The following is a 22,351-nucleotide window of genomic DNA, read 5'->3' as shown; positions in this document are numbered from 1 at the left end:
GCCTCAAGACTCCGGTTATAGTCGGTCATGGAGACCAGTTCACTCCTCAAACAGCGGTTTTCGTCTTTAGCCGCATCGAGCTCAGGACGGAGGTTGGCCAATACGGCCGCCCGGTTCAACTCTTCCTCCTTCTCTCTCGAAGATGCTGGTATTTCTCCGTTTCTCGGCCCTAGGCATCCAGTTGGCCTCGAAGGTCGTCCATCTCGTGTTGGGCACGGATGAAGGCTTCGTTCACCAGCACCACACTCTGCAGGTAAAAACAAGTTAGAGATTTAGGCAAAGTAAGGACAAAATCCTCAGATAAACTATACAAGGTTGGCTAAGAATCTTACCCGGTTGCCCGCATGCATACCCTCGTTAATAAGGCACTGGCAAGTGACCCCAGTCATTTTGCGCCTGTCCGATTCGGAAACAAGGGGTCGCAAATAGCTCGCTACGCCCACCGGACGCGATAGAAAGCTGCAGTCCTCGGGGACGGTGACTACGACCGATCTGGTCCTCCTTGGCTCCACGCTCGGGGCCGGGACGATAGTCACCAAGACATCCCTGGCACCAGATTCGGAGGCCCGGTTGGCCGGCCATTTGGCTCGAGGAATAGGGAGATGGCCAAAGCCCGCAGCCTCGCCGGTAGGAGGGGGAGTGCCCAAAAATAGATCATCAAAATCATCAACCCGCGGAGCCGGGGTAGATGAACTTGGAGCAGCCTCAATATTTTCAGCAAAGGCCGGGGGCTCCGCAGTAGTAGCAGGCTCGTGCTCGGGAGACGGTCGAGCATCTGTTAGGGCTTCGCTCTCCGGTACCGGGGCGGTTCTCTGATCGGCTTCAGCAGCGGCCGCTTCCCCGGGCCCCCTTTTCCTTTGCAGGGGAGTATCTTTCGAAGAAGTTTCACCTGAAATGTCGACAAAGTCAATTGACCGAAGAGGAGCCGGGGAAAGTATTTCTTCCGCACCTGAACATGGAGCAGGAACCAAGAGACCTTCACCGATAGAAGGGAAGGGTAGAACGGAGACCGCCTCCTCAGGTATTAGAGCCACGGAGGGAACCAAGCCGACCCTCCGAACAATGATATCGGGCTCAGTCTCTTCCCTTGAAGGCCGAGCAACACTTCTTTCTTTCTTCATTTTGGGCGTCTGCCCCTTTTCGGAGGGCCGTTTTCTATTTGTAGCATCGGCTAGAACACGGGAAGAACTCGCCGTGTCAAACTCGGACGCCGGTGCTGAGAGAGCGGTCCCCGACTCCGATCGAGGGGCCACCGAGCCCTTAGGCAAACCTGAAAAGATAAGACGTTAGCGAAGGTCGAAGGACGGAACGAACAAAGAAGGATACAGTAGAATAGAAGTAGAAGACTACCGTGATTCTGGGCGACCCATCGACCACGTGACAGGTGGGCCCATGTTCGGTTGTCATAAGGATGCTGGTCGAGGAGCGCAGTGACCCAGTCGCTCAGATTCCGAATGATCGGAGGGACGTATCCGTTGGCTGACGAAAGCAAGAAAGTAATAGTGAGAAAACGGAATAAAAATTTGACGAAGCGTGCTAAAGCAATTGTTTGAAGTTCCGGACTTACGCTTGTTATTCCACTTCTCTGGGAAAGGCATGCAATCGGCCGGAATGATGTCCTCGGTCTTCACCCAGACGTATCGCTCCAACCATCCCCGGTCTCTGTCTTCATCCATTTTCGAGAAAAATGGGTTCCGGCTGCGCTTGGCCAATTTCATTACGCCACCCCGGAACAGCCTCAGGGAGTACAGGCGTATCAGGTGGGCCAGTATGAACTCCTTCCCGGCGTCGTTGGCCAACAACCGGAGACACGCCACGACCCTCCAAATAATTGGGCCGATCTGAGCCAACGTAACACCTAAAGTCCGGCACATGTGGAAAATGACCGGATCTACCGAAGGGTCGAGTTTGAGGGTGAAAGGATATGTGTAAACGTATAGAAACAGTTCAAGATGATCGGTGACAGATTTATCTGGTCCGGGGGCGAAAACCCGAACTGGAAGAGTGTCCCACCCACAATCGGCCCGGACTATATCGAGCCTTTCCTCGGTAATAGATGAGGGGTACCGCCTCACGTCGAATCCCCTGTCTGAACCGGAGGAGGGCTTTTCGACCTCGAGGTCTTTGTTAAAATTGAATTTAGCCGGTATGATATCCGAAGCCATGGGCTCGAACTTAGCCGGAGATGAGGGCTCGACCCCCGGGGATGACACCGGTGGAGAATCATGGGAAGTGGTTTCAGACATCTCGGAAATATGAAGGAAAGAGGATTCGAGAAAGGAATTTAAGAAAAATGAAGGAACTGGTGGATCGAGGAGTGACAAAGTACGAAACAACAACACTCGAGCAAGAAGCAATGAATCAACGAGCAAATCAAATATGGAGTTAATTGCGTGTGGTGCAGATGGGAAAACGCAGAAATGGAGTGAAGTTGAAGAAGAGCAATGCGTAAAAATGATAAAGTGAAGGGTTAAGGAGTCTTATATAGGCATGAGAGAAGAACGGTTACCGAGGGCGACCAATCAAGGGGCGCCACGTGCTCCTCTCATTAATGCCAAGCGACTCGAAGCAACGTGTAAAGGACAGTTGGCAGAAGCAGACCACCCGGGGTGTGATACGTGGCCGATAAAAGAGGAGGTGTTACGCAACCGTTCCCGCCAAAATAAGAAGGTAACGACGAGCTGACAGGGCCACCGGTTTCAGAAGTTATCCACTCCATGTTACTCCGATAGATCGGAGTTCCGGGAAGTGTGGGGCTATCTGTATACGGTAAAAACCGGATGCGAGGCAAACCGGTGGAGCGAGGGGACCGACTGATCTGCCTTCTTCGTCATTGGAACGACCAAGCCCGGTGACCCGAGCATTCGTGGCCGTTGGTCCGTATAGCCGTTGGTCCATACAACTATTGGTCCGAGTAGCCGTTGGTCCGTGTGGCCGTTACACGCGAGCCACGTGCCAGTAGCGTCCTGTCATGGTCAACTACCCACCATGCGTGTGTCAGACGGCGCCGTCAGTCTAATCACACCATCCGTGCAGAGCTGTCCTTATTATTATTTTATTAATTCATATTGGATGAAACCCATGGAAGTCACACTATAAATAGGGCATATCCCCCTCCTTTGTAAGGGTTGGCTCCTTTTACTTTCCAAGAACATTTGTAATAGAAGAGTTCATATATATAATCTCTCTCTCAATATCTGATCCGATCAAGGCTATTCGTTTTCATTTATGTTGTGTTTCTTCCATCAAGTATTTCGCATTGTTTATCAACGTTTATATTCATAGTAAATTGTCATCACTAGTCGTTCTATCAAAGAACTCTTATATGCATATTCTCTCTACCTAACATTCATTAAGACCCAAACACATATCCTATACCCACTTACAAATTTGATTGATTATCCGAATTCGGGGTAAACAAACCTATCGGTATACATATAAGATATTAAAGAATTTAAAATAAAAAATTTAGATTCAAAATATTAATTTCCCCTCATATTCTTACTAATTTTCTTTTACATCGATGAATAACTTTCATTGTCATGACAATGAGAAAAAAGTCCAACTCTTTCTATCTCAAAGACTTAATTCCATCATATGTTTTTAATTTTTAAACTCAATTTTTTAATTATAACTAAAGTGATAGTACATAAAATACATTTTGTGGATATTGCTATATATAATAACAATTAGAATATTATTAAAAGTTATTTTCAAAAAACAAACCTTAAAGACTGGCTAATTAAAGTGAATAGACATGTTCGGCCCGCGCGATATATTGCTAGTTTGATAATAAGCTTGGACAAAGTGAATCAGAGCGTAAAAATTTATGTTTTTTAAATTAGGAAAAATCACACAACCTACCTAAATAAGAGTGTGTGTATATATGTATGATACCAAAGACGAGGGGGGGGGGGGGGGGTATAGAAAATTTTAAAAGAAACTTAGAATATAAATATTTTCAAAATTTCAAAGTAAAGTGCTTAATGGCAAGAATGCTGTGGTTTGTATCAATTTTTTTAAATAATTCTACTCGGTACTTCCTCACTCCTGAATGTCTTCTTATCATGTAGTTATATCTTTAAGTTTCTGTTTATCTTTTTTTTTTTTTTTTTTTTTTTTTATCATGAATCTTGTTACACTGTTCATCTTTTTCTCTTAACCTCTGTTCTTAATAATCCTCTTCTTTAACCACACCCCGGCCATGCCCAACATTTCATCCTTTATCATTTTTGGACATTTTAATGGCTCCTCAATACCTCGGAATTTACAGGTTAATCCATCGAGTTTATAAATTAAGAGAATAGCCATATACTAAGAGTACCAGATTCATAATAACAAGAAATTACTTAAACATAGATTTATATAACATAGATTTACAATAAACATTGTAATAATGTACATAACTGGGAGAATAATACAGAAACATAGTTATAAAAACTTACATGACTTAAAGACGGAGAGAGGTTTCCCTTTCGGGGAACCCCAAAAACTACTTCTCACACTTGGAGGATTATTGAAAAACTAATACTATTTTACAGTAGAGGTTTATATTACAAAGGTTTGGATTAGGAAAAGGATTTGAGGCATTTGATGACAGGGAAGGGGAATATGGATTTCCTGGTGTTTGGTGCTTGTATGTGTTGTTGATGATAAGGGGGGTATAGAAAATTTAGCTAATACATGCCCAAAAAGAATAAACAATAAAACAAGAAATTCTCAATTAATAGAAGATTGTCAAGAAACCTTAATAAATGTAGATGGATACATGTCTGATAATGAAAGTATATATTCTATAGTAAGTGTAGACGTGGAAGAGAAAGTTAAAACAGACTCATCAGATTCATCAGAAGAAGAAGAACTAATAAATGAAATAGGATTAGAAAAATTAGATTTAGAAGCAATCCAAGCAAGCACATTAGCAAATAGTTCTGAAGATTGTAATCATGATTTTGAAAGAAATAGAGGATTAGATAGTAAAACATGTTTTTCTTGCAAATGGTATCCTAGTAAGGATAAAAGAGTCAAATGTAAGAAATGTTATATAGAAGGATGCATTATGTGTAGAGAAAAAGAATTTAATACAAAGGTAAATAAAGAAGAAAAACATAAACAAACAGATGATCCTACTATTAATTTAAGGATTATGACATTAGAAGTAAGAATAAATGAATTAGAAAAAAAATTACATAAATTAGAAAGAGGAAAAGAAATAGAAGAGCATGAAGAAACTGAAGAAATAGTTTCATTTGACACAAGACCAATAATTAAACCCCTTAACACAATACCAGAAGACAATCAAGAAAAATTAATGAGCGTCAAAGATTATGAAGCACTAGTATGTAATGAGGATAAAAAATTAGGAACAATAAAGATACTTGCAAGAACAAAAATAGATGACTACAAAATAGAATCACTAGCATTAGTAGATTCGGGATGTACAAAGTGTATAATCAATAAAAGAGTAGTCCCACCAAACTTAATAAAAATCCTAGAAAAACCAGTTGCAGCCATGCAAATGGATGGAACACATAATATATATAGACATTATATTCATAAAGCATATATTAGTTTTGTAAATACATGCTCAGAATTTTACAAGCCTAGCTACAAAATGGATAAAATATGGGTAAGAGACTTAAATATAAATGTAGACTTTGTCATAGGATTAGAGTTCATGTTACATAATAATGGTAGCTGTATGACTACAAGAGATGGAGTGATATTCTTAAAAAATATCACTCATACACCAGTACAAACTGTTAGAGCCGAAACTAGAATAAGGCATAAAAAAATTCAGACTGCAGACCAAATAAACCTGCAAAAGAAAGAAGATAGTTGTTGTAAAGGTTGTGAAGAAAATAAGACATGTTGTAAAGGAAAAATAGAATCAAAGAATTTAATTCTAGAAGAAAATGAGGAAAAAGATGTATTATAAAATGAAGATCTATTCGGAAAAGACTATACTTTGATAGATATAGAAACAGAATTATATAATTTCAAAATAGGAATAGAAAGGATAGGATTAACAAAAAATCAAAAAGATCAGATAATATAATAAAAATACTAGATGAAATAGAAATAACAGGAGAAAAACCTTTAAAACATTGGGAAATCAACAAGGTTGTATGTAGATTAGACAAAATAAACCCAGAAAAGACTATAACAACTCGTTAGAAGAAGAAGATGGCTAAACTTTATAGATAATATATCAATTTATAATATGATTTTTGACCATATTAAAGGAAAAAATAATAACTTAGCAGACCAGTTAAGCAGGTTAAAAATCACTATTAACTAATAACATTGTTTCATTATTGATAGCATGAGACCAACAATCACAAAGACTGCCGACAAGGGAAAGGGCATTCAAGCCTCACCCCAGACATTTACAAACAGACAGTATTAGGTAATCTCCATTTTAGACCACAAGCTTCAATAGGAAGTAATGTTTTAGAAAGAATACAGTTTGGGACAAAACATAATTTAATATCGTTCCCACCGTCAAACATAAGATTTAGAAAATTACCAGAATGTGTAATAGATAGACCACAGACATGCTTGGTAGACAATCTATGGATATCACACAATAAAAACAACACAAAACATTTTATAGCAACTTTAAATGCTCTATGCCAGTATTTTATAGACAAAAATCAAGACAAAAAATTTAAATATTATGTGGTAATACATGGTAAGACAAATGGTATTTTTTAAATTTGGCCTGAAGTTATAGATTCAATAAAAGATATGGAAAAACCAGTTTTCAAAGGATTTCATGATTTTACTGAAGCCTTAGACTAAGCTAGAGGAATACTTGGTCCAAATTACTATATTTCTCCAGCGCTTAGACAAAGTTCCTCAATATAATATCCAATAGGACACAGACAAAGTGACTTTTTGTGACCATTGTTATTCCATGACTGAGGCATTCAAAAGACTAAACCAGAAAAATGAGACATTGATCGAAGAAAAAGCAAGACTCATGGAGCAAGTGAGAATGCTAAAACACAGACTCCAAGCGGTTAAATTCGAATTGGTTCAGTCACAGAGTTTTCCATCTCAAGACAAAATGGATGAGACGGGTGTGTATTCCCCAATGAATGCAGTAAAATCCACTGTATTGGATAAAGATACAGCTAATCCGATTTAAATGGTAGCCGGTAAAGACTTATCAAATCCGTTAATGGCTGTCACTTTGCTAAAAAGTGAAGATGAAGGATGTTCATCACTCCAGACAAGGCGAAGACTCCCAAAAACATTAACAGTAGGAGACAATTCAAAAAAAAAAAATTATTATCAGAAAAGAAAAAAAGTGAGAAAATAGAGGATATAGTAAAACAGACATTAGAAAAGTTTTTTCAAGAAAAAGAGAATCAAGACAAGCACATAATTAAAAATCCTAGTCTAGAACTATCTCCAAGTCCAGAAATGTCTCCAGTACATAGTTCATACCTTGAAAGAGATATGGTAGATTTTTTCAGAATAGTGCATTTCAAGATTCAAAAGATCCAAACAATGTCGTTTCGGGGATAAGTTTTGATTCTGTTGCACTACACAATCTAGACACGTAAAAAGGGTTAGATAGACATATAATCGCTACAACCAAGACAAAGAAAAAGAAGATTCGTTAAAGAAAGCAACAAAGACGGATAAAGACAACTTTGATAAAGTAGCTTTAATAAAGCAGCTACAGGACCAACAAGGACAATAATATAAAGACACTTCTGAAATTTTCATGCGACGATGGGGCCCAATGCGCACCCGGTTGAATTTAGAACGATTCTGTAACAATTTGAAGTCTGAAGTTGAAGTCCGGAAGCTCCTATAAATAGAGGTCATTTGTGAAGACAAAGGACATCATCAACAACACATACAAGCACTAAACACCAAGAAATCCATATTCCCCTTCCTTTTCATCAAATGCCTCAAATCTTTTTCCCAATCCAAACCTTTGTAATATAAACCTCTACTGTAAAATAGTACTAGTTTTTCAATAATCCTCCAAGTGTGAGAAGTAGTTTTTGGGGTTCCCTGAAAGGGAAACCTCTCTCCGTCTTTAAGTCATGTAAGTTTTTATAACTATGTTTCTGTATTACTCTCCAAGTTATGTACATTATTACAATGTTTATTATAAATCCATGTTATATAAATTTATGTTTAAGTAATTTCTTGTTATTATGAATCTGTTACCCTTAGTATATGGTTATTCTCTTAATTTCTTAATAAACTCAATGGATTAACCTGTAAATTTCTAGGTATTGAGGAGCCATTAAAATGCCCAAAAATGATAAAGGACGAATTGTTGGCCATGGCCGGGGTGTGGCTAAAGAAAAAGATTATTAAGAACAGAGGTTAAGAGAAAGAGATGAACAATGTAACAAGATTCATGACTGGATAGAATCCAGATTAAGTTAAAAAAAGAAAAAGAAAAGGGAGATAAACAGAAACTTAGAGATATAACTACATAATAAGAAGACATACAGGAGTGAAGAAGTACCGAGTAGAATTGTTTAAAATTTTTATACAAACCACAACATTCTTGCCATTAAGCACTTTACTTTGAAATTTTGAAAATATTTATATTCTACGTTTCTTTTAAAATTTTCTATACCCCCCTACTATATATATATATATATATATATATATATATATATTCCTTATTTATAAAACATATCAAGTATATTACATTTTGTATTACATCTGGAAAAAAAAAAAGCGCAACCCCCTTCCCCTTCTCCTTCACGCTTGTTTTTGGGTTTGAGATCTAGTAAAGGAGCGCAACCCCCTTCCCCTTCATGCTTATTTTTGGGTTTCGGAGCTGACTAGATCTCAACACCTCTATTTGGTCCTCTTCTCCACCATTGAAACCGTCCCTCGATCATCTGCACAGATCCTACCTTGTTTTCTGTTACACACAAGATACTAGTACAAATTTTCTGTTAGAAAATCAATACCTAAAGTGAAGAAAAAGAACCCCCACAAAACCCAAAAGTCATAATCAAACGTAGTACTAAAGTGCAGACATTAATATCTTATCAAATCCAAAGTATCTCTCACAACCACCAAAAGGAGCCCAATTATGACTATATCCCATTAGAAACAAATTCCAAAGGAACCCAAAACAGTATTGTAAGATTACCCAAGCAAGACCTCAAAACAACCAATAAAAATCGATCCTACTAAAAATTCAAGAAACCTACACGATCTCGAGGTGGAAACAATAACAGATTCAACAATATGACATCTAGAAAAACGTGGACATTACAAGAGCAAATCATACCACTCTTCTGTTGGGGATTCCGTTCATTGCTTAATTTATCATTGTATGCTAGTTGTATGAAAATTGTATTTTAAGTTTTGAAAAAGGGGTCATATTTACCTTTGTACTCTTACAAACAATCTACATTTGCCCTTCATTATACTTTTTCGATATATTTGCCCTTGTCATCCAACTTTAGGTTCTTATTTACCCTTGCCATCTAACTTTAGGGCCATAATTACCACTCACCAGTTAAATGCCATGTCCCCACCTAAAGTTTCCTATGTGGAACATATGTGTTTTTTTTTCAATTAAATTTGATCACCCATTTAAAAGAATTTAGCCCCCTCGATAAAACCTGACCCGTTTTGCGGAGCGGCAGTGTCATGGATACCCACTCTTGGAGTTCATGGACTCCACATCTTACCTCGGTCTTGCAGCGCAGTAGTCTCATGGCTACCCACTCTTGGGGTTCATGGACTCCACATATTACCCTGGTCTCTGTAACACTAGCATCTACCTCTAATCTGAGGACCTCATTAGGTGTAGACAGAGTATACTCAACTGATATGATGATAAATCATGCTAAACAATCAATCAATTACCATACAAGACATAACGCCTCTGAAAAATGAATAAATGACGTGTCAAGCTACATATCTAACAAGATCATAACTTCTGAAAAATAAAAGAACGATAAGTTATGCTAAATAGTTCAGCAATAAAATGTCATAACACTAAATTACTACAAGTATCTAATCATGTGAAAAATTCACTCTAGGACCCTCACAGTCAACTCTTAGATACTTCAAAACTATCCAACCTAGATCACGCTTGCCCACTCATGTGAACTAGATAGTTTAAATGCGTACAAGCAACACATATAACATACTTTTAAAGAAAAGCAAGAAAACAAAGAGTTAAAGCCTCGCTTGCCTCAAAATCGGCAAACCTTTACTTCACTTGAAACATCTAAACTGCTTGTCTTCAAGGAATTCAAACTCTTCAAATATATGAATAACGAGTCTAGATTAGTCTAGGGAAATCAATCCCATAAATTTAAGATGCCTTGGGGTCAAAGCCAACTCTTGATCACTGCAAATTCGACCCTCAAGTCAATGGTCCAAAATTCAAAATTTATTACATAGATGCGTTATCCGTAAGCTAAATAATTCAATACATTAACTGGAACATGATTTTGAAAACAATTACTAGTTCAAAAGTCTAAATTTTCTATTTTAGGGCTTAGGTCAAAATCTCCTCAAATTTGGGGCTAAAACTCCATCTATTCGTGATCCAAAATTGAGAGCTCCTTGATAGAAAATTCTAAAATTGCTACTGAAATTTGTGACTCAAGTTTATATACTGCTCAGCCTTAATCATAATCGCGATGTCTCTTGGGCGATTACAATCTTGATAAAACTTTTCCTTTGCAATCGCGCTTCTTACTACGTGTTCACACTGAACAGTTGACTGAAATCAACGTAACCATTTCCTCTTCCTATCATGGCCCCTGGTGCGCGAATGTGATGCACAATTCTCTTTTGAGTCATAACTGCAATCGTTTGTATGTGATTGCGCCGAAGGCACCAGCACCAGAAAACTCTGCATTTCACAATAAGGTCCAATGCAAAGTTTAGCGATGTGCTGAAAATAACACAACTTTTTTACTTACCAATAAAAAACGAGAATACTATATAATTTCAGTTCTTTAAAACAGTCACATTCAAGATAACCTCTCTTCGCCTGCAAAGCCATAAGAGAAAGATGCAGAGCTACGGCTGTGTCCGCCCGCATAGTTCTCTTTCCGGCCCCCCTTCTCCAAAACACCCCAGAAAGCAGAAAATAGCTTCATATATTTAAGGTACACCAAAATACTGATTCACATGAGCAATTACTTATCCTGCCTTTTCATTTTCTTTGTTCTCCAGTAGGGGAAAAAAAAGATGTACGAACCTCAGTGTTCTCGAACATCCTCAGTACAATATGACTCATGTAATCCAGCTCCTTGGTTCTGAACAGGCGATCCAAAGCATTGTCGCACACAAGGCTGTCCTCTCCTTGAAGAGACTCATCCAGGTTGCAATAACGAAGAACATTCATCAAGGAATGAATATGCGACTCCTGTCAAGTCAAATAATCAGTAAACTAGAATTCGATATATTTGCCCTTGTCATCCAACTTTAGGTTCTTATTTACCCTCGCCATCTAACTTTAGGGCCATAATTACCACTCACCAGTTAAATGCCATGTCCCCACCTAAAGTTTCCTATGTGGAACATATGTGTTTTTTTTTCAATTAAATTTGATCACCCATTTAAAAGAATTTAGCCCCCTCGATAAAACCTGACCCGTTTTGCGGAGCGGCAGTGTCATGGATACCCACTCTTGGAGTTCATGGACTCCACATCTTACCTCGGTCTTGCAGCGCAGTAGTCTCATGGCTACCCACTCTTGGGGTTCATGGACTCCACATATTACCCTGGTCTCTGTAACACTAGCATCTACCTCTAATCTGAGGACCTCATTAGGTGTAGACAGAGTATACTCAACTGATATGATGATAAATCATGCTAAACAATCAATCAATTACCATACAAGACATAACGCCTCTGAAAAATGAATAAATGACGTGTCAAGCTACATATCTAACAAGATCATAACTTCTGAAAAATAAAAGAACGATAAGTTATGCTAAATAGTTCAGCAATAAAATGTCATAACACTAAATTACTACAAGTATCTAATCATGTGAAAAATTCACTCTAGGACCCTCACAGTCAACTCTTAGATACTTCAAAACTATCCAACCTAGATCACGCTTGCCCACTCATGTGAACTAGATAGTTTAAATGCGTACAAGCAACACATATAACATACTTTTAAAGAAAAGCAAGAAAACAAAGAGTTAAAGCCTCGCTTGCCTCAAAATCGGCAAACCTTTACTTCACTTGAAACATCTAAACTGCTTGTCTTCAAGGAATTCAAACTCTTCAAATATATGAATAACGAGTCTAGATTAGTCTAGGGAAATCAATCCCATAAATTTAAGATGCCTTGGGGTCAAAGCCAACTCTTGATCACTGCAAATTCGACCCTCAAGTCAATGGTCCAAAATTCAAAATTTATTACATAGATGTGTTATCCGTAAGCTAAATAATTCAATACATTAACTGGAACATGATTTTGAAAACAATTACTAGTTCAAAAGTCTAAATTTTCTATTTTAGGGCTTAGGTCAAAATCTCCTCAAATTTGGGGCTAAAACTCCATCTATTCGTGATCCAAAATTGAGAGCTCCTTGATAGAAAATTCTAAAATTGCTACTGAAATTTGTGACTCAAGTTTATATACTGCTCAGCCTTAATCATAATCGCGATGTCTCTTGGGCGATTACAATCTTGATAAAACTTTTCCTTTGCAATCGCGCTTCTTACTACGTGTTCACACTGAACAGTTGACTGAAATCAACGTAACCATTTCCTCTTCCTATCATGGCCCCTGGTGCGCGAATGTGATGCACAATTCTCTTTTGAGTCATAACTGCAATCGTTTGTATGTGATTGCGCCGAAGGCACCAGCACCAGAAAACTCTGCATTTCACAATAAGGTCCAATGCACCCCTCCCCCCCCCCCCCCCCCCCTCCCGAATACCAAATCGAACCGTGCCAACAAGTTTCAAATAGTATTATTGGCTCATAAAAGGTCTCAAACCACAATTTAAAACATAAACACTCAAAAAGATGAATTGAATTTTTACAAATTAGATAAATCTAATTATGCCTTGAAAGATTTATGCTTACTTTAAATGTTTTAATATCGCAATTATTTACTTGATTTGTCTCTCTCGCGTATTTTGATCTATGTTTTTATTACATGAAACTTTTTCCCCACCATGAGTGTCTTGAATATGATGTGTATTGAGTATTTGAATAATAAAACATCGTTTTCATGATGACAGATCTAAGAGTTGGTCATGAGCAGGATCATCCACGTGCAAGCTAGGGTCCTCATCTCCCATAATTTTTATGAGCCCCCCCTGAGATCGTTGATCACATGTTTTTTTTTTTTTAAAAAAAATATTGTAGGATAAACCCGCAACTATCATTTAATCATTTGCAGTATTATAGAGACTCTGCATATAAACTTGTATTATTTTGGGTTATCAAACTCTTATAGCTTTGCGAATGATATCTTTATCATTATGTTTAGATTTATGAACGCGTTGGATTTGATATTAATATTATTCACTTCAATTTATTCACTTAATTGACTCTAATTAATTGAATTATGATATATGGGCACCAAGTTGTAGTTACTTCAGTAAATCAGTTCACTAGGTGCAAGTTGACAGGCATCCGATGTTGTGTCACATCTCATCTCATTTTATGGTGTGACAACATGTGTTAAAGTCCGAATAGGAAATGAAGAACACATGCTAGCTAACGAATTTGAGAAGGAAAATGATAACTGGCTTTTTCGACTAATTACAATATGTACTCTATGTGAATATATATATATATATATATAACCAAGTTGAAAACTAATTGACATTTGTTAATGCCTAGTTGTTATCACCATTATGCAAAAGCTGCCTTGTATACGCCCTTAATGTAACCAGCAATAGAGTCTCCAATAATGATGAAAGAGGAAGGTAAGTTGCTTATTACAATAACAAGGAGTAAATTTACTGAACTAGAGAAGAACGAGGAGGACGCACTACAAAAAGAAATGCTAGATTTGCGGACGTTTAATAACCCCCGCAAAATTTTATTAATCGTGGAGGTTAAAGTAGGCCCCGCTAATTTCCATTGATTTTGCGTGGGTTAAAACCTACGCTACTCGCTAGACCTTTAAAAAAAAAACAAAAAAAAAGAGGTGCCCCAAATATTGAGCTTCCTTCGATTTTTTGCCCCAAATATTTAGCTTCATACACTAGAACTTTCTCCACTCTCTCTCTAAAATTCCCCCAATCTCACTCTCTCTCTCTCTAAAATTTCCCCAAATCGTTGATATTTCCTGATTTTAAGTTAAAAAAGCTACAAAAATCAGATTGTAAGTTTATACAGAGTAGAAAATCGTCGAGTTCTTCAAGTTTCTACTATCTAAGGTATTTTTCTTCCTTGTTTTATTTTGCTCTACAAATTGTAATTTAATTTAATTTGTAACTTGCATGTGGATTTTCTCTGCATATTTGTGCTTTTTCTTGATTGATTCTACTGAAATTAACATGAATCAGTAGAATCAGTGATGATAAGCTTCGTATGTAAATCACTGATTTTGTGTTTTTGTATTAATCTTTGAAATGTGCGTATTTCTGCTTAGCGAAATATTAGATTTCATAGTTGAAGTGTGTGAATCGAGTTAGATTTCATATTCAGTTTCACATTGTTTTTGTGTGTTAATTAATGAAGCATGCTTCTTTCTGCTAATCCAAATAATAGAATCATAGTCAAATTCTAGCTTATTACAACTAAGATAGTTGTGTTAAACTATGGAGAAATTGGAATTTAGTTTAAATTTGTTTTAGTGTTAGTCAATTGAATATGCATTTTTTTGCTAAGTGAAATGTTAGACCTAGTAGTTGAATTTTAGCTTACTGAAAAAAATTAGGAGCTTACTAATAAAAAATTGAGTACTTGTGAGAGTCGATGGAGCAATTTGAAATAATAGAGGTTTTTGACTGCTTAAATTGGATCTGTTTACTTGTTAATCAATGAAGTATGCGTCGTTCTGCTAAACGAAATGCTAGATTTTATATTGAAATTGTAGCTTATTGATAAAATTTAGGTAGCCATGTTAGTCTGTGATCAAGGTTTGTATCATCAAATTCAATTTCTGATTCTTATGTCTGTGTGTTAATCAGTGAAATATCTATCTTTCTGCTAAGAGAAATGCTAGATTTTATGCTCAATTTGTAGCTTACTGATATATTTTAGGCAGTTGGTTTTGAAGAAATTGCTTTCGTTTCAAAGAAATTACATTTTGCTGAGATATTGTCCGAGCTTCTAGTGCCTTCTCCTCTTCTCTCGATAAAGGTACTGTGTGATTTTCAGATATCAATTTTTTAGTTCAGTTGATTTGAGAAACGAGTGAATCAGTGAACTTTTCGTAGTGAGATTGTTCTAGATCTGTCATTTTGCTTCGTATGTAGAATTGCTTGAACAATTTTGTTTGAAATCGACCTTTGTTAATTGGCTTTTAAAATAATTGTTTGATTATCGTGGATATTACGAATTAAAATTATTATCGAACATGATTTGATATTGTATTAGAAGAGCTTTATTAGCTATAACCAAGGAATCTACTAGTATTATTTGGTTATTGCTTTATAATTTAATACTTCCATTATCTGGTGAGATTTCTCAAAAAATTGCTTGTTTGTTCTCTTACGACAGCAAAATAAGCTTGTATCTTCAATTACTTGGATTCACCCTCAACTAGTATATTCAGCTTTATTAATGTCGTGCATATATAATTAAAAATAGCAAAGAAACCTCTGCATATAGAGCTAGCTAGCCCGGTTCCTTTTCTCTTCTTCAACTTCTTGATTTTTATGAAAGGGTGTTATAGTTCTAAGAAGTCACTGTTATAGCTTTGCATAAATGTTACATAAATGTTACTACATAACAACTTGATTTAGTTTCATGCTTTGAAGACCTCTTTTTATAGTGATCATGACCATGGGGTTTAGTACACAATTTCTTAGATATAGGTTAGGGAAAAGGTTCGTCTTTCAGGTGCCACTTGATTACCTTATTGAAGTAATATACATTTATGGGGCTTACTGATTTCTTTTGGGGCTTTTTTGAAGGTTCATCACTGATTTCTTTCTTTCTGCCATCCCTTGGTATGCTGCTGCATTTAGAGTATTTGGTGTCTTTCTAAAATTTATTTGATAGACTTGAAATTCTTTGTGATCCTTCTTTCACTTATACGTTTAAGTGCTAAATAGTAAATGAAATGCCTGCTTGCTTATATTGGACAGCTCTTTCCTTACCCTCCTTAAATTTATGTCATTGGACTGTATATCTGCATATAATAGATAAGCTAATCATTTCTTTTATTCTTGAAGCTGCCATTTTGTTTTAGGACCACCAAGTCAAATGCAAGGCGATATGTATATAATTCGATGTGTAAGAAGTGGGGCGCAAGAAGGCTAAGTTGTTTAATGCAGTTGATGACCCACTTAAGAGCAGAGATCATATAAGAGCTCAGGCAATTAATAAAGTTCCAGATGGGATTCCACGGGATCAATGGATTTTTTATGTTGATTACCGCCTTAAAGGAAAAACAGGGTATTTATTTAAATGCTTCAATTGGTATGTGTAATTATATGGCTATTTGTTTGTATATCTTAACTTTTAAATATCTTTTTGTAAGGAAATGTGCAAAAAAAAATGCGGAAATTCAGAAGACATAAACCATTTCACACATCGGTGGCTCCAAACCCAACTCCAGAAGAAGAGATGAAATGGTGAAAGTTTTTGCTTCATTTTGGATTACTTTAATGAAACTAGAAATTGTTCCTAGTTAGTTAAGTTATTGTGACTTTGATTTTTCCATTTATAGATGGCTAAGAGCGGACAAAATCTTTGACAAGGTATCTTGCTACTCATAGGAATGAAGATGGAGCATATGTTAATGAGGCAGCAAAAGAGATATGTGTACTAGGAAAAGAGCATTCTGGATGGGTAAGGTGCTTGGATTAGGAGCCATCCCAAGCAGAGCATTTAAACAAACAAGACCCCGTTATAGTGATTTGAATGCTTCAACTTACAATAATGGTTCATGTTCTTCTCAATGGCAAGAGAAGTACAATCAGATGTTGAATGCTCACAACAAAAGCCAAGACAACCTCAATTTTCTGATGAATGCTCACACTGAAATGAGGAGCACTTTCAAGATGTATATGATAAGGAAAGAAGGGAGAATACCTGAAGAATTTGTTGGGATCTTTGTTTCTACTACTCCTCCTTCAACGGTAAGAATAATTTAATAAATTTCTTGTTTAATTATATAACTATGTTCTATAATTATATATTATTATCATTGTCAGTTCTACCTTCTAGTCTCTGTGGAATCTTTAGGTTGTTTCTGCTTATTTCTTGTGAAAGTGAATGCACAGAAAAAATGTGTGTTTGCTTTGTTCATGGGTGAGATCCTTAAAAGTGAACTGCATTTGCCTATGGATGAATTCCACAAATATTGTTAACTTTGAAATGTAACTCACTCATGTAATAACTCATTTTTTTTAAATAAGGGTTTGTTTGGTAATTTTTGCTAAAAGGAATTAAAAAGAAAATAGAAAAGAAGGAATTTAGTGGGCCAAGCCCAAAAAGGAAAAGGAAAAAAAATTTAAAAGGAAGGGCTGAAGCTCAAATTTGAAAGAAAAGAGAAGAATGATTTTAAAAGAAAAAGGAAGCCTATGTAACAGAAGCAGAAAATACGCAGAGAAAGAAAAGAAAAGGGAGGGAGAAAAAGAGAGGAAAAGAAAAGAGAAAAATAGGGATTTTCAACCCTAATCATCAAGGTAATGCTTCTAATCTTTTATTTAAGTTTATTAAGTAATTATGGGTGAATTTTTGTGGAGAAAACATGGGGATATTTTGAGGAATTGAGAAAGTTTAGCTCTAGGGTTCTTCAACCAAAATCATTGATTTGAAAGGGAAAATAGCGTCGGATTTTAGACTTCTATATATTGTTGGAATCCTCTCGTTAAGGTCTTTCCGAAAACATAAGTCTTGTCGGGTTTTGAACACATTGATCAGAGGGCGTTTTCGTCCTTTAAAATTTGACTTTAACTGTTTAAGCCTCTAAAAATATAGAAGTGGTTTACCCTAAGGGTTTTGACCATTCTAAATCTGTTTTTGTGTAGTTTGAGGCAATCCAGAGACTCGAGAACGCAGTTTTGATTTATTGGGAAGTGTGCTTGAATTGTGAATTTGAGGTAAGTGAGACTTTAAGTTTTGAGTATTTGCTTTTCAAAACCCGTTTTAAAAATATGTTTTGTCTACCTGGTCCATGTGTTGGGGCGAGCGTGTGCTTGGCAGAATAGGTGGTCCTTAAGGTCAACCACATATACTTTACTTTCAAATAATCCAAAACTCTCTTTATAAATTATTTTGTGATGTGATATAGTTGTGAACCATGATATTGGGGCATTGTGGCATTGTATATGCTTCTTGATTATATTGGGACATTGTGTATGCTTCCCTTAGCATTGTGTATGCTTCTTGATTATATTGGGGCATTGTGTATGCTTCCCTTAGAATTGTGTATGCTTCTTGATGATATTGGGGCATTGTGTATGCTTCCCTTAGAATTGTGTATGCTTCTTGATGATATTGGGGCATTGTGTATGTTTCCCTTAGCATTGTGCATGCTTCCTGACATATTTGGCACATCGTGTATGTTGCTGTGGATTCATAGTGTTGACTAATTCTTTAACTACCACTTATGACGGTTCGTCGTGTACATTGTGTTGAGATATATAATATATTTGATAAACAGTGGTTTGGACCTTGGTTGCTATTATATAATGATATATTTATGTGCATAATATTTTTGTGCTTGTTGTGTGTTTGTATTTTCTAACACTTGTTCCAGGGGTATTTGAAGTGGCGAGTCGAGGATCTTACTGAGTTATATTTATGTATAACTCACTCCTTGCCTGCATGTCCATGCAGATACTGTCGTTGAGAACGAGGCTGGTAATTGAAGACTTCGTGAGTGGATTCTGTTGCTGAGGTGAGCCACCGCATTGTTCGTGGAGGCAGTCATTTCAGCTTTATCTAGTTTATTTCTAGTTATTTCTTTTATTTTGGGTTTACATGCTCGACACTCAAACTCATGTAACTCTCGTAAATGCTCCATGGTCTTAGCGTGGGATGTGGGATAGAGATTGTTTTTATCTTAGCGTTGATTGGTTTTCATAAATCGATTATGGATTTGGTTGACGACTATTTCGCATTTTTATCATTAATAACGTTGTTGGACTTGCACTTATTTTCTTTTAGTGCTTTTGTAAATGATTAAGAGTATGATATATGGTTCGCCTGGCGGGTGGTGTTTGCTAGGTGCCAATCACATCTAGCGGGTATTTTGGGACGTGACAAAGTTGGTATCAGAGCCTAGGCTTTAAGTTCCGGGTCATGGAGTAGTGTTTAGTAGAATCTAATTCATGGGTATGTAGGCGTCCATACTTATGACCTTGAGGCTACTGAACATCTAGGATGGTTTCCCTTCTTTCATTCCTTATTCGTGCGTTGACTTGAATCTAATCTAATTGTTGTAATACTTATTCCGCAGACGGCTAGGACATGCATATCCTCCTCTGCTAGATGTCACGGTTGATTCGAAAGTTTTTTTTAACGTCATATGTACAACTGAGTAGGGGTGTACAAAGTAAACCGACAAATCGCACCAAACCGATAAACCGAGTCAAAAACCCGATTAGTGGTTTGGTTTGACTTGGTTTGGTGTTGAAAAAAAAAACCCGACCATAATTGGTTTGGTTTTAGCTAAAAAAAGTCAAATCGAATCAAATCAACCCGACATTACATTTATTCAATTTTTAAAATATTTATTTGTAATGTAATTTATAAATATTTCTTAAATTTTTTCGTAGTTTTTAATCTATTATCATATTATTAAAGCTTGAACTTAGAATTTTGAATGCGAATAAGTTTTATATCCTATGGACGTTAGTAACTCATATAAAGTCTAAACCAAAACCAAGTCAACACTAATACTAACAAAAGAAATTCAATTTACCACTAGGAATGACAACAATGTTGGATATCTATTATTTAGTTTTGCATAATTGGTTTAGAGAGTAAAAATACATAACTTAAGTTTTTTTTTCTTGTCATGTAAATAATACTTATTAGCCGTACTTATTTTAGTATGACTTAGTATTTTTAGATTATGGTCATTTTCTTTATGGTTTATTAATTAGCAATATTTATTTTAACCGATTTTATTATCTTTTGTTGAATATTTTAATACAACGTCATCACTCTTCTCACATTTTGTGTTATTTTTTTATGAAACACCTTAATTACATAGTTGTATCTTACTAGGACTAAAGAAATATTTGAAGTAAAAGTTATATATTTTGTAGCAAGAATATTCCGGAAAAAAAAAACCCGATTAACCCGAGAAAACCGAATAATCCGAGACAACCCGAGGTTGAAAAACCCGAATCTTATTGGTTTGGTTTGGTGTATAAATTTAAAACCCCGACGCAATTGGTTTGGTTTGGTGTTTAAAATATCCGAACCAACCCGGTCCATGTACACCCCTACAACTGAGAGTGAGACTGAGTACATGGAATGTTGTGTGCGTTGATTGTAGTTGAGATTGGACCGGTGTATACTTTGGGATAGTTTTATTTATAAAGAAAATTCTGCCAAATATTTTTTTGAATGTTTAGGAGCTAGTGAAAATTTTGAACGTTAAGAAATCGTTGAAAGAAAGGGTAGCGTCTGCGGGTTCCCTAGTCATAAAAAAAAAAGTGGTCGAGTGATAAAAAAAAATTAAAAAAATTGTGTAAGAGCGACCATCCAAATCTGGGGTTGTTGGTACAACTTTACATTATGAGTTTTATCGGTAAAGAGAAAGAGGGTAGCGGGAAAGTAAGAAGTGTAATTGCATACCCATGCCTAAGTTGTTGGGCTTTATGGTGAAAGATATTTGGGAATTTTACATAAATGACTACACTTTGGGGGTTTAAATTTTTCCATAGCTACATTTTCAATATTTACATGGCATAGCTACTGTTTTTCCGCTGTATTCAAAAAATGGCTCGCTTTATTCATAAAACAGCTTAGCCGTATTCATGAATACAACAAATAAATGTTTTTCAAAATTAGTCATATGTATTCAACTCAGTTGTATTCACGTCAATTGTATTCAACTCAGTTGTATTCATTTATAACTACTTTTACATTGTATTCACTTTATTGTATTTGAAAATCAGTGGTATTCAAACAACATAAATACAAAAAAATTGTATTCAGCTTGCATAACTGAGTTGAATTTTCCAAAAAACACAGAATTTTGCACTAAAAAGATTAACACATACACTCAAAAAATTGAATACAAAGAAATAAAATTCACTCTGTTCATTTGTATACACTTCAAAAATTAATGTATTCATTTGTATACAAGAAATAAAATTAACGAATACACTCAAAAACAGAATACAAGAAAATAAAATACACAAAACACTGAATTGTACGCCAAAAAATTAATGAATACACTGAATTGTATGCTAAAAATTTAATGAATACACTAAAAAAACACGATTTTCCAGATTCGACACCGGAATCTGACTGGAAAAGTCACCGCCGGTCAGATTCTGACAAAGCAAAATCTGACCAGAACTGAGTAGATCCGGTCAGATTTGGCCAAGATCTAACCGGATCTGACTGTCAAAACTGAAAAGCCACTGCATCAACAACAACAAATTTCATTGTTGGATCAATGGTATTTTTAAAGTAAAACAGCAAGTTGGAGATGGCATCAATTCAATTATGAGAAGGTTTATGAGAAGAAGGGACGCTAATTAGATGAGAAGGTTGAAAATTGAAAGTTGCTTGTCCGTTTCTTGCAAGAGAAGAGGGCGCCGGAAGCTCCTCACCGGAGCAGTGGGTAGCGGGGTGGGGAGGAGGGGAGAGGGGAGAAAGAGAGATGAGAAGGTTAGTTTGGAAGTGAATAATGTGATATGGGGTATTCTACTTTGTATATATATGTAGCTATAAGTTGTATTTAACATATTATAATTAGCTATGAGATGTAATTATTTTAAACTATAGCTACTAAATATAAATAAGTGGTAGAGTTAGTTATGCCATGTAGTTATCCCAAGATATTTTGAGCAAAGTGCTTAAATGGCTCTATGATTAATGCCTCTTAAAGCGATTCACTATTATTAGTAAGTTCGTGATGGTGATGTCATAAGTGTGACTGTGGCGTAATATTACATATCTTAAGTGTATTAAGTATGAGCATGATAATGGCCCTATGAGATGCACAACTTGTTCGTGAAGTAGGTCCCTGGGTGAATTCCAGATTGTGAGCGAG

General features: G+C 36.2%; 1 protein-coding gene across 3 annotated transcripts; it reads left to right on the top strand.

Annotated features, from left to right (window-relative positions):
- Positions 1–14,123: 14,123 nt before the first annotated feature.
- Positions 14,124–19,270, top strand: LOC132627040 (uncharacterized). Of its 3 annotated transcripts, none has more exons than XM_060342098.1 (6): positions 14,124–14,372; positions 15,206–15,300; positions 16,338–16,560; positions 16,646–17,246; positions 18,141–18,212; positions 18,952–19,270. In XM_060342098.1, exons 4-6 carry the CDS (start codon positions 16,926–16,928, stop codon positions 19,009–19,011), a joined length of 453 nt encoding a protein of 150 aa, XP_060198081.1. In that variant the 5' UTR covers positions 14,124–14,372; positions 15,206–15,300; positions 16,338–16,560; positions 16,646–16,925; the 3' UTR covers positions 19,012–19,270. The 3 variants fall into 3 exon arrangements, with proteins under 3 accessions (XP_060198081.1, XP_060198080.1, XP_060198082.1); XM_060342097.1 differs by having other exon boundaries at positions 15,202–15,300; XM_060342099.1 differs by lacking the exon at positions 15,206–15,300.
- The last annotated feature ends 3,081 nt before the right edge of the window (positions 19,271–22,351 follow it).

This window comes from Lycium barbarum, chromosome 2 (assembly GCF_019175385.1).
Source record: "Lycium barbarum isolate Lr01 chromosome 2, ASM1917538v2, whole genome shotgun sequence".
Classification (NCBI taxonomy): Eukaryota; Viridiplantae; Streptophyta; class Magnoliopsida; order Solanales; family Solanaceae; genus Lycium; species Lycium barbarum.
Note: the sequence above shows the minus strand (reverse complement) of the source record. Positions and strands in the feature narration are given on the sequence as shown.

What these genes read in the sequence shown, in the direction of transcription:
- LOC132627040 (XM_060342099.1), top strand. Translation starts at nt 16,926, where the DNA reads ATGTGTACTAGGAAAAGAGCATTCTGGATGGGTAAGGTGCTTGGATTA. An exon ending in CTACTACTCCTCCTTCAACG is followed by an intron (nt 17,247 to 18,140) that starts GTAAGAATAATT and finishes GTTTTTGTGTAG; the next exon opens with TTTGAGGCAATCCAGAGACT. An exon ending in GCTTGAATTGTGAATTTGAG is followed by an intron (nt 18,213 to 18,951) that starts GTAAGTGAGACT and finishes ATGTCCATGCAG; the next exon opens with ATACTGTCGTTGAGAACGAG.